Source organism: Diabrotica undecimpunctata, chromosome 8 (assembly GCF_040954645.1).
Source record: "Diabrotica undecimpunctata isolate CICGRU chromosome 8, icDiaUnde3, whole genome shotgun sequence".
NCBI lineage: Eukaryota > Metazoa > Arthropoda > Insecta > Coleoptera > Chrysomelidae > Diabrotica > Diabrotica undecimpunctata.
This window is the reverse complement of record NC_092810.1, coordinates 99523762-99537429: the sequence shown is the minus strand read 5'-3', so window position 1 is coordinate 99537429 and position 13668 is coordinate 99523762. Positions and strand designations below refer to the sequence as shown.

The 13668-nt window shown below is 34.3% G+C and overlaps 1 protein-coding gene across 1 annotated transcript in view; it reads left to right on the top strand.

The window, feature by feature from the left end:
• The window catches only part of LOC140449022 (atrial natriuretic peptide receptor 1), a 270323-nt gene that overhangs the window by 118037 nt on the left and 138618 nt on the right, over positions 1–13668 (top strand). Inside the window, exon 4 of the mRNA XM_072542164.1 lies at positions 3986–4142. Coding sequence (XP_072398265.1) covers positions 3986–4142 — 157 coding nt within the window. The remainder of the gene's footprint in view (positions 1–3985; positions 4143–13668) is intronic.

The window sequence follows — 13668 nt, the reverse complement described above, 5'->3', positions numbered from 1 at the left end:
GATCTTCCACTTCGATTTCGAGCTTTCCGTAGCTAGATAATGTGATGCCTAGATATTTAAACTCCATCACTTGTTCTATTATGTGACCTTCCAGGTCCAATTTACATCTTAGTAAATTTGCTGTTGTAACCATGCATTTTGTCTTTTTTGGGGAAATTAACATGTTAAATTTTCTGGCGGTTATATTAAATTGGTGCAGCATACGTTGTAAATCATCTTCACTTTGAGAGAGTAGTATTGCGTCGTCTGCATAGCAGATTATTTTAAGTTGTTTACTCCCATTTGATATTCTTTTTTAGTTCTTACTTTTTTTATTATTTCGCCCATAATCAGGTTGAACAATAGAGGACTCAGGGAATCTCCCTGTCTTATCCCATTGCCAGCTTCAATATGGTCGGTTAGTTCTTCTTCTACTTTTACTTTTATTGTGTTGTTTTGGTAAATATTTTTGATCGTTTTGATTAATCCTAGAGGTATCTCTCTTGCATACGGTAAGTGGATAAGTTCTTTTATTTAACCCCGTCAAATGCCTTTGTAAAGTCCACGAAACATAGATATGCCTCTTAGCTCAGTTTTTTAGGTTAGGTTAGGTTAGATTTGAGGTGTGAGAATGTCTTATCTTAGAAGTAAAAATGAAAAATGAGTTTGGCTGGAACAAATAAACGAAGATATTACTAATCTAATCTAACTAATCATATTTATTGTACTTAGATAACTATAAAAATTAAAAATTTTAATATTAAATTATTATTAAAAAAAAAAATCACAAAATAAATTTTGCCCATAAGCTTTACAAATATAAAATGATACTTATGGCATCACTGGTTAATTTGTTGTTGGCTTTAAAGGATTGCAGGATGTAGTGGTTAGTAGCTGATGATGTAGTTTAATTTAGATACATTCATCTTCAGGTGGCCATTGAGTTCTACTTAGCTCCTGCAGTTATTGCTGCATGGTCGACCATGTGCTCCAGAATTATTCAGCCAAAAAGGTCGATAAAAATTAGTAAGGCCAAAAAAAATCCAGGAAAAGATTTATTAAATAAAATGAATTTTCAATGGGAGCACCAGCTTATATAAGCAAAAGATATTATAAAAACTAATCTCTTATAAAACATAAAATATGTTGCTAAAAAATGCTTGACTGAAGGGGAAATCTCCATGACCCCTAATTATGGCTGCAGATTGGTGTTTAACGAGGGACAAGAACAAAATTTTAAAGGGTATTTGGAAACCTGTAGCAAAATGGCGCATGGAATAACGACTTCACAGATGTTCGTAAACTGGTGTATGAAGTTTTTGTTGTAAATAAACTGAAAACGCCAGAATCATGATATTCAACAAAAATGGCAGGTGAAGTTTGGCTACGAGGTTTTATTCAACGCTGCAAATCTTAAGCATAAGCCAACCAAAGGCTTGTAGCTTATCAAGACTGACTTCTTTTAATAGACACAATGTAGGAATTTTCTTCGAAAATCTCCGCAATATATGAATAAAAACCCTTCACTTTCCCAAGGATCGAGAACTTTTAATTTAGATGAAACCGGGCTCACCACTGTTCAAAGCCCTAAAAACATTATTGCATCAAAGGGTGTCAAGCAAGTAAACCATTGTACGAGTGGTGAACGAGGTGAGCTGGTTACAATGTGTGCCATTGTTTCTGCTGCTGGAACTTCCTAGTACCAGTCCTTATATTTTCTAGAAAATTTTTCAAGCCGCATATGTTACAAGGTGCTTCCTCCGATACATTCGGGATGGTAGCACAAAGCGGCTGGATGAATTTTAAATTATTTGTCGAGGTATTGGAACATCTTATCAAACAAACAAATAGTTCAATAAAAATTCCTTCTCTATTGATTTGTGATAATGCAGAGTGTCACATGTCTCCAAAACTAGTTAACAGGGCTAGAGAGGCTGTAATTTTTATATTAACTTTGCCTCCACATTGTAGCAATAAAATGCAGCACCTTGATCTAACAGTTTTTTGGTCCATTTAAATCATATTGTAAAAGAGAATGTGAAAAATGGATGCTAAACAATCCGGGTATTCCTTTAACAATTTGCAATATAGCTGAGTGTATTCGCCTTGCGTTTTTGGATGCTTTTACCCCCAGCAATACAGTTAAAGGATTTGAGAGATCAGGGGTTCATCCATTTAACCCTGATATATTTGGGGAAGCTGATTTTCTTCCAGCAAGCGTAACTGACAGACTGTTAGACACCGATAAGAGCACAGATCTATCTAATGCACCAGGTCCAAGTCATGTAAATGCTGCTGTAATAAATTCTGTTAGCGGAGATAATGATGTTGAGACACCAAGTCGACAAGCTGAAGTAACTAAAGTTGCTCAAGTAACCGCCAGAAGAAGGCATTAAGTTTTAAGCCCTGAAATTATACGAGTGTTTCCTAAAGCAAGACCAAATGCCAGACCAAGAAGAAATAAAAAGCGCAGTGTTAACAAATACGCCTGAGAAATTACTTACTGAAAAAAAAGATCATAAGAAGGCAATGAATGAATTAAAATCGTTTAAAATGGGAAAAAACGTGAAGGTACTATCGAAAAGCAGAAATATTTCAGAAGAAAGTAATACAAGTGAAAGTGAAGAGGAAGTCGAATATAAAGAGGATTCCTCAGACATGGAAATGAATGAAGAAATTTTTATGCTGGACCAAGATTCGAAAATTTTAATAACAAAAGGAAAATTTGTGCTCATACGGTTCCCTGGTAGAATACATAGTTTATATACTATGTTTATATATATTTTTTTTAAATTACAGAAGTAAAAAAGCAGGATGAAGAGTTCAAAGTGTCGTTTTTGAGGAAAAGCAATAAAATAGACAATGTTTTGTCTTTCCTAACGTAGAAGATGTCGCTTTTATAAGAAAACCAGATGTGGTATTTGTGCTTCTAGATCCATTGCCAGCCGCCACCAAGTGACAATGCAACATTTTTAAATTTGGTATAAAATTTTCGATAAGGTCTCAATAACGATGTTCGATAAGAAACCTGAGATACCCATGTCTCACTGTGTACTGTATACTATCTCACTGTGCCTCGCATGAGGTACACAGTGAGATAGTTTTCATGAAAAAAATAAACGCTCGTTTACAATTTCTGTTAGGTGTTTTTTTTTCAGTTTTAATCTATCGTGTTTTTGGCGTATCTAAGCCGTAGTTAAGGAATTAAATTTAATTTTTGAAATTTTCGAGTTCTATTTGAAGAAATATGATTTTTGTCTCACTGTGGACTACCCTCCCCTACTACTACGTTTATGTTGTCGCGACTTTTTGGTGAAACACATTTGTACTGCATTTATAACTTAGGTAGGTAATACAAAAATAATCTTGTACAAAAATATTGGTACCAGGATCAGGGAAAATTTTTTATTTTCGGAAAACTTTTTTTACATTTTCGGCAATTTAGCACAGTACGGCATTCATATACAAAGTTTCGGCCGGAACAAAGGTGAGAAATCTAAGGAGCAACCCCTAATTTAAACCCCCATGTTTTGATTACCGATAAGTACTCGAGCATACAGAAGAAAACGCATGAGAAAATAGAGATCAGAGAGTTAATGTAGTTTGTCTGTCTATTTTGAATTCCGAAAATTATATGACTAATAAGGATATTGGGCTTCACCAGATCGAAACAAGCGAGATAGATAAGACAATCTTGAAACAGGGTAGTCAACTATGAAAAACCTTGACACATGGTAGATAGGTTTGGAGAAGGGGATTGAAAAGACAGTTCCCAGTTGTAGATTGACAAATACAATTGACAAAGTACAAAATTACCCAGAACTAACCCCGTATTTGAATTTTTCGATAAATTCAAATGTTAATTACATCTGCAGCTTAATGATCTTTTATTTGCTTTTTTTATTACTTTTATCTTACTCTATTTTGTCTTCTCTTCTTTATTTGTATAGCCCTTTTTTAATATTACTAATTATTATACCTAGTAAAACTGTTCTTACTATTACAGGGCATTTTAAATGATAAAAGCAAATACTCTACTTTGACAAGAATGTCATACTGTCAATGCAGGCTAAAGAAAGTATTCGAAAGCATATTTAAACAATTTGAATGGAGACATATAGCACTTATTCTTGATAGATCAGATTTATTTTCGCTGACTGTGGGTAAGTACTTGTGCCTTCTTTATAATAAGTTGTAAAATATTAAATATTTATCTAATATAATTATTTTTTTCACTTATTAATTTTTAATACTTTACATGTTCTTTAGAAGACATTATATTTATAAAATGGGATATGTAAATTATAAAATACGATTTACCCAGAATCTGTACACAGTAGAAAAAATTGTTTCAAATAAAAACTGTACCTGTGATAATTTAAAGCAAAAATGTTATTTCGCACTTTTTATGTAAAATGGATCGTTCTCTCATAAACAACGCTTGAATCAACCGGCGATTTTGAATGTCAGTTACGCGCACGAATTAACTCGGTACAACAGTAAAAATTCGATATCTTTTGATCAGAATGTCCCATCGACAAAAATCAAAATGCATTTTAGAGGTGAAGAGAGCAGCTTTCACATACATTTTTTGTATTTTGAGTAGAATATTAAAATTTAAAATCGACGAATTTCAGATTCTTTTACAAAGGCTTTTCATTTAGGATCTATTAAATTTATTCTAAACTTGAAGGACACGTTGTATAGAATCCTTTTTAATAATTAATATTATCTCTCTGTTAACATTTCGATTATCCCTCATCACGTCACGGAATATTTTAAATAGGATTTATAAAATGTAGTTAATTCTCATTTTGACTATAGCGTTATTCGGAAAAGGTTGCTCATTTTAATGTAGGAAGAATCATGATCCCAGTTGTACAGCTTATTTCAAGTCGAGTGGCGAGCCCTTCCACGAAATAGTTAATCGCGCAGACAATAGAATATCTATGATCAGACCCATGCAGTGGCGTTGCAATATTAAACAAATTAAATTATTTGAAATCGCACTAATTACAAAATTATTACAAAAAATATAATATTAATTCAACGAAAGAAAAAATAAACAGAACTAGGCTTGTTGAACTTAACTAAAGCTAAAAACATTAATATTATCTGTTAAATGAATCAATAACATTGTAAAATTCTTAAGATAAAAAGTAAGTCATGTTTGTTTAGCTGATTAAAATACATTCTTCCCTTTTCTGAACAAAATTTTTTTTAAACTTGGAGATCTTTGTATTTTGCCATTGGAATGTGCAGTGACTCAGTATAGGATCGAGAAGAAAAAACGAATTCTTTTTCAGTATACGGTGGTGGTTCCCTACCAGTCACTTTTTTGTTAATGACAGCAGAAACCATTGTTCCATTGTAGGTGTCTCTAAAATAAATTAGTCTGGGATGTTGCTTTGAAATGCTTAATTCTCTTATTGCTCTAGTTTTAAAAGGTGCTTTTGTAGCATACATAGGTGTAATAAAAGTGTCCCAGCTATGCACCAAGTAGTTATCAACCACTTCTACTTTATAAGGCGAAAGTTTTTGAAGAGCCAATTGTAACACTGCTTTTATTATCCGTCTCCATGTAGGAGTGACCTCTTACAGGAAAGGTCACTAAAATAGAGTCAAATCTGTTTATTTTATGGACTAAATAATGTAGAAACCGAAATACCGTCCAATTTTTATTTTGGCCTCCACACGAATCACAGAAATTCACTAAGTTACGAACTTCAGGAGGAACCTGGATTGTCACATAGTCATACAGAAATGAGCAAACTTCATTAGCACCCTTTCGAGATACTGTCTCAGGGTACGAGTACATAACAACATCATTATCACTAAGTCGATGTACATTAAAGGAGTAGAGCCTTTTATAATACACGTCGTTACTCGTAATATTAGGCATTGGAAGGTTTTTATTATAGTCCATGGCTATGACTTCATATCCTTTTGAGGTCCTTGTTCATAGTTTAGCTTTTTAAGTAGTTTAATTTTTCATCTTTACATTCCCGTATTTTTATTTTGGAAGCATCACACATGCTGCAAGTGTCGGTTCTGGGATACCCAAAGAAGCGTGTGTTGAATGTTTTTCTATATATTTCATAGCACACTGCTCTGTTGAGATGTTTCTCAAGGAACATTTTGTATATCTTTTTAAAGTTAAGTTTCTCTGGAAGGTACTTCCTGCTAGATTTTTTTTAGGCTGTAGTGACTCATGCGCCCTTTGAATGATTTTATGTGATTTAAAATTAACTGCATAGTTTCTTCAGACATTTTATTGGGTCTTGAGCCATGTTTACCTGTATTGTCCTTGGCAATTGTATCATGTTTTAGGGCTTTTTGCACAGTTTGTAATCTTCTCGTGGATATGCCATGAAGGGCAACAAAAGCTTTTTGACAAAGCTGAACGTTTTTTGCAGGTGATGTACGCCCCTTATCATTAGTTACCGCAAGGCGAATTCTGTAATAAAAAGAGCTATCTCTTACGTTGCAATTCTCTTCGTCTTTTCTTAGCCTTCTTTGAGTTACAGGAAGTATGGATATTAGACCACCCAAATATACACTTTACTTGTCCCAATTCAGCATATAATTAAAATTACGAATAATTGTATTTCTTTGTGCAACCGTTATATTTTCAAAACACTGATAACGTTTGCAACAGCCGCAGCAGTCCTCGCCTGTTTCGTGAGTTTGCACTTTTAGCGCTTTAACTACATCACGTATTCACCTAAAACTTTTTCGTTTTCTTCTAGTTTTTGACTGTAAAGGCTCTTCAATTCCACTGTCCCCACTTTCCATATTAATAAACAATAGTTCAAACTTACTAAACGTTAAAAAACAAACTGGGATTATGATAATAATGATACTAAAATAAACAACTTGTATGAATGCTGAACACTGACTGTGATTTTCTGTTGTAAATTGTCCCTACGGACAGGCGCATTGAGCACCTAAATCTGACTTATAGCATTGTTGCCCAGTTTAACATTGACTTGCAGCGCTCTTCTATCGTACAGCGTTATTTTATTCGTTTGTAACGTTTGACTTATTCACTTTTATTTTGTTTGGTATTTGTGGATTGTACTACGTGTATCCAAGTATCGAAAAATGTATTCATTAAAAAATCGATAAAAATTGACTTACAGCGTTCTTCCCCTGTAGTCTTCAATTTGATTTAAATCATAAGTATTTTTTGGAACGCCACTGCTTTCTTTGGTGAGGCTCTACTGTTCCTAGAAATTTCCGCCACTACAGTTGAAACATACTCTATAATCCTCACTAAACTTAAACCGACTCTCGTAAAAAACTTATTGCTAAGAATTAGTTTATGACCTACCAAAAAGACTATACTTCTAGGAATGCGCAATATTTACATTTTACCATAACAAAAAATTATCCTCTAAGGGTAACTATAATCTATATTATGGTTTCAAAGAATTGTAAGAACAAAGAGGAGTAATCCAAAAATTTAAATTTAAGTGAAAATTTACTATTAATCTCTACACTTAAATGTTTTTATTGTAGCTTATTTCTCAGTGTAAACTTTGTTAAATCCTACATTAAGAACTACTAAGATCTACTATCTGGTCATAATAATGCAAAGTTGGCATCTCATTTGAAATTTATATTAAACTATCGTAATATGTACATCTATATAGTTTCTAAGCAATACAAATATTTTTTTTTGGCTTTCTTTAAGTAAGGTTATTTTAAAAAGACACATCATTTCAGGACGAACACTAAAACATTATGGTAGTTTTTAAACAAAAATTAAAATAAACTGTGAATGAAACATTTTTAATTTCACCTACTTATTCAGACGTTTCCTCACGGTACTATGACAGAATTTCTATACCTGTGTGAAAAGAATTGGGTCTATTTCCTATTATTTTCTATATTTTACTATTCTCTTGCTTGATTCGTGTTTTCGATCTCGGCCCGGCTCGGCTCAAACTATTATCTGCAAAAGTAGCAACTTTTGTGTTATTGCTGGATTGGAGGGCTGCAGTGAACATTAGGAACAAAATAGGTTCTAGTACGCTTCCTTGTGGAACACCTGTTATGATATGGTGAAGCTCAGTGTATTCATCGTGATGCTTTACCAAGAAGTGTCTCTCTGATAGGTAGGATTTTAGGAGTGGGAAGAAAGAATAAGACAACTAAGATAGAGCAAGCAAGCAAGCAAGCAATAGTTCAACCCGGCCTGAGAGACTTGCACAGCGTTTAATTATGACAATAGTAATTCATCAGAAATGTGTAATCAGAAATCACCCTCACCGCCCCAATGCTCCAGACTATCCACTCACCCTACCCCGATAGCGCATAGCGCTCTGATGGGGTATAAAGGCTCTCTTATCAGCAAAGTGCTTGTCATGTAAGAGTTCTGGATACAAGACCTCTCACACGACCTGCTACCCCGAACAATGCAGGACAGCGTAAGGCGCTATCATCGATCTGTATTACTTGCTCGGGCCTCAAGTCTTCGCTCTGGATTACGCCCAGTTCGGTGACACTGCACTCGAGTGCTTGCACCTTTTGTCGGTGTTTAATTAATTTTTTTTGTGGCGAAACCGTTTTTTGTGTTTTTTATAGATTTTTTTTTGAGAGATGTCTAAAACATATAAAATCAACATTACTAAATACACTGTCGCGTAAAGGTAAACGCGTTGTCTTGTCTTCTTTTGATAGAGCTACGATTATCTAGATTTTATTACATGTTTTCTGTTTAAATGGTTTTCCATCTATGGTACACAACATACCTTAATATCTCTCACAGGATCCGGTTTGGGTGGTCTTCTAACTCAGCGAATTTTGTTCTGGTTTTTTCCTCCATCATATCTAGTACCCTTATTTGTTTTAGATCTCTGAATAGGAACCGTTCAGCAATGTATCTGGGCACGTTTGCAGCTTCTTGGTAATTGTTGTATGCTGCTTGAATCTTCTTTTTGCTGCCGGGACTTGTATGCCCCATGCAAAAGATGCATATGTAATTATTGGTAGTATGATATTGTTTATCAGTCTTAATTTTGTTTGAATAGCTAATTTGCCTTTTCTTCCTGTGAGTCCTCGTATTGCGGCTCTGGCCGTTGCTGTTTTTTGGACTGTCGCGTTAGACAGTCTATTAGACATTGCGACTCCTAGATATTTACTTTTGTTTTCTCATTAGATGAGTCTGTCTTGCACTGTTAGCTGTTCTTCTGGTTTATCTCTTCTCCTTCTGAAGACCGCTTAGATTAGATATTCTATTTTCCATCGTATCCAGTGCTGTCTGTAGATTTCTTATATATATATATATATATATATATATATATATATATATATATATATATATATAACAAGTTTATTACAGCTGCCGCCGATTCTCGCAACCTAGCTTCCAACGCTAGCGATCTTTCCAGTCATCTACTTGTAGTAGACCCCTATCTTCCATTGCACCTTTTACTTCTTGTCTACACGATCTTCTTGGTCTTCCCTTTTTCCTGCGGTTGGTGGGGATCCACTGTAACATTCTCTTTGGCCATCATTGATCATTCATCCTTTCTACATGGCCATACCATTTCAGCCTTTTGCATTCTATAGTTTCCAGGACGTCAATGTCTATGCCCATACGCTCTCTGTAGATTTCTTTCTCTGTAGTCTCTTAAACTGAATGAAATTATAACACTAACAAAAGAACAACAAGGTTTCAGGTCGGGAAGATCATGCACCGACGCTATATTTATAATTAGGTAAGTGCAAGTATATCTATATTTCGTGGACCTTAAGAAGGCATTTAATCGGGTCAAATTAAAGGACGTAATCCACTTATTAACGTAAGAGAGATACCTCTAGGAATAATCAAAATGTTCGAAAATATTTGCCAAAACAACACAATAAAAGTAAAAGTGAAAGAAGAACTAACCGAACCTACTGAAGCTGGCAATGGGATAAGACAAGGAGATTCCCTGAGTCCTTTATTATTAGACGATTTACAACGTATGCTGCACCAATTTAATATAACCGCCAGAAAATCAACAAATGTTAATTTCCTCAAAAAAGACAAAATGAATGGTTATATCAGCAAATTTACTAATATGTAAATTGGAGCTGAGATAATAGAACAAATGATGGAGTTTAAATATCTAAGCATCACATTATCTAGTTACAAATAGACTGAAAGCTCGAAACTGAAGTGGAAGATCAACTGAATATAGCAAACATGAATGAAATAGAAAATAAAAATATCGAGAGGGAAATGAACGGCAGAATTTACAAAACAGTCATCAGACCAATAATGACATACGCGGCAAGAACACGACTTGACACAGCGACGACAAAAAGGATGATAGAAACAGCAGAGATGAAAACACAGAAAAATTGATGGCAAGTTACTATGAGACAGAGCTAGAAGTACAGATGTACGACATAAATGCAAGGTGGAGAACATCAAGAACTGTGTAAGAAATAGAAGAGTAGAATGGATCGATCATATAAGACAACAAATAAAGTAGTAAAAACGGCAAGAGACGGTTCCCCAATAGGAAGAGGATCAGTAGGAAGACCACGAAAACGATGGGACAACTTAATGGAGGCACATTGAAAAACAAATTGATATAAGGTTGAATGCTCGAATAAATGAACTTTAATCAAATAAAAGGCAGATATCGAGCACAGTTTAATAATTAAATCTTGCCCAAGTGCTTTCGCTTCCTAGAGCATCTTTAGGGACATTTTGTCAATTTTGGCCTATCCAACAATTAAAGAATGTCATAAACATAAATGTTTAAATTTTAAAATGATAGAAGTATAACATATATATGTAAAATAAAGTTAAGGAAAGGAAATGATGTAACCAAGTTCACATAAAACAGTTATAAGGCAAGGGGATTCCCTGAGACATATTCTACTCAATTTGGTTACGGATATAGTTTATGAATAAGATTGGAAATAGAAACGCCAAAAATAAAAAAATTTAATTTGAATACATAAAATATTAATTGACCCTGGATAAAATTGTAATGAAAGGAAGATTATAGAATGGGATGAAAAGAAGTCAAAAATATTCGCTATGCACATAATTGATTAACTTTAATAGAAAATGATACCACCACTTTACAATATAACATGACAATTTCTTTATAAAAAAAAAACAACAATTATCGCAATTTCAGAAGGCCCCATACTTATCAATTTGGAAATTGAAGACACAATAATTACACAGGTGCTGGAATTTGAGTATCTAACAAAAAAATTATACAACGACGACAAAATAGAGAAAGAGGAATACAATAAATAACTAAAACAAAGAGAATATCTGGATGGCTTCCTAAAAGAAGACTCTATTTGAAAAAATCAGTTCTTATTAATGTAAGTAAAGGCCAGCACCTGTAAAATATAAGAAGATTTTTCGTAGAATATATAAAACATTAACATAAAGAGTACGAAATGAAGATATTGCACATATTTAATTATCATCATCATCATCATCATCATCATCATCATCATCCAGCCTTCATTTATCACGTCCACTGCTGGACATAGGCCTTCCATAGCCCCCTCGATTCTTTGCGATTGTGTGCTCTTTGTTGCCAATTTTTGGTGATACGCCTGATGTCGTCAGCCCAACGTGTAGGTGGTCTTCCTCTACTACGTTTGTCAGCTCTTGGCCTCCAATGTGTAATTTTGCTCCTCCATCGTGAATCATGCATTCTCGCTACATGGCCTTCCCAATTCCATTTTCGTTCTGCTATGCGTTCCACAACATCAGCAATACTCGTCCTTCTTGGCAGATCTTCGTTTATTATTCGGTACCTCAACGTCACTCCCAACATAGACCGTTCCATTCGTCTCTGTGCCACTGTCACATTTTGAAGCCGTAGTCTTGGTTAGAGTCATAGTTTCCGCCCCATAGGTCATGACCGGTGTTTGACATTAATGTAAGATAGGCTTAACGTAAACCTGGTAACTATGTCAAATATGTCAATGTCAAGTCAACACCACTTCCCAACGGGGACAATGGGCGACATGATCATGTTGTAATGTATGAATATTATTAATATATGTTCAGCCAATACAGTAGTTTAATTGAGACCTTATTAACATACTTTAAACATGGCGCAGTCAGTAGGATAAAGTTAAGTGCTAAGTTTATTAAAAAGAAAAATTTAAGTGTTCCCAAAATGGCAAGTATGGTCAATGGAATAGGTTATGTTAAGTTACCCCAAGATTTCGACCTCCAGGGTCAGAGTGCCGCTTCTGAATGGAAATTTTGGAAAATTTCATTCGAAGATTATTTAGTAGCAACAGGACAACACGACGCTGTAGATCAGGTGAAATTATCCATCCTGCGAAATATTATTGGCCATGAATCAGCACGGATTATGGCTACTTTTGTTATCCCTGATGAAGAGCTAAATAAGTATGAATTCACAATGCAGCTGTTAGATAAGTATGTGAACCCAAGAGTTAACGAATGCTTTGAGAGGTACAACTTTATAAAACGAGTACAAGAAGATGGGGAGACATTTGAACATTTTTTGACAGAGTGCAGACATTTGGTTAGAAGTTGCAATTACAATGCCCTAGATCCCGATGAGTCATGTGAAGACAAGGCATTAAGAGACAAAATTGTTATGGGAATTAGGGATCCGACCACACGAGAAGCCCTCCTGCGAATAGACAAATTAAGTTTAAATAAAGCTATAGAATTCTGCAGAACAAGTGAGCAAAGTAGATCTCAAAATTTACAGTTTCAATATAACACAGGAAATATTAATCATACACAGAAGATAGAGAAAAAGAAATATGATATAAAGAAGAAACCTTGGAATGAAGAGAAAGAAGTTGAAGAAGAAGTTTTTTATGCAGAAGGTGTGCAAAAAAGCATGGTCCGAGGGAATGCCCAGCTTATGGGAAGAAGTGTAACAAGTGTGGACTAAAAAACCATTATGCAGTTGCCTGCAAGGTCAAAAATATTAAAAGTACTGAAAAAGATGATTGTGAGTCAACCTCTTCTAATGAATTGTTTGTAAGAAATGTTAACAGCAGGAAAAAGGTATGTAATGTTGATTTGATAGACACTTGGGAAGAGTATATAGAGGTTGAAAATTATAAATTGAAAGCTAAGTTAGACACAGGGGCAGATGTAAATGTTATTCCTTTAAATGTTTATAAAAAATTTAATTGTCAATTTAAAACCAGGCCTACTGAATATGTGTTAAAGGCATTTGATGGAAATGTGTCTCATCCTATAGGTGTAGTAAATTTAAATATAAAATGTAAGGGTAAGAATATTTTTGAAGATTTTGTCATTGTGGATGGTGCAAGTCAGGTTCTGATATGTGGACAAACATGTTTAAATTTAAGTTTGGTAAAACGAATTGATTCTATAAAAATAAATAAGATAGGCTGGTCTGATTTAACAGATAAATTTATCAATGAAAATTTTGAAGTTTTCACAGGGTCAGGCAAATTTCCTGGCACATATGAAATTACAACAAATGATAAATTTGAACCAGTTTGCTATCCACCTACCAAGTGTCCAATAAAAATTAGAAATTCACTTAAAACTGAGCTAGATAGATTAGTCCAAAGAAAAGCAATTGTTAAGGTAGAAAACATAGACCCCAGGGCAAGTATTAATAGAATGGTGATAGTCGAAAAGAGTAATGGTAAATTAAAAATATGTTTAGATCCCTCAGATCTGAATAAACA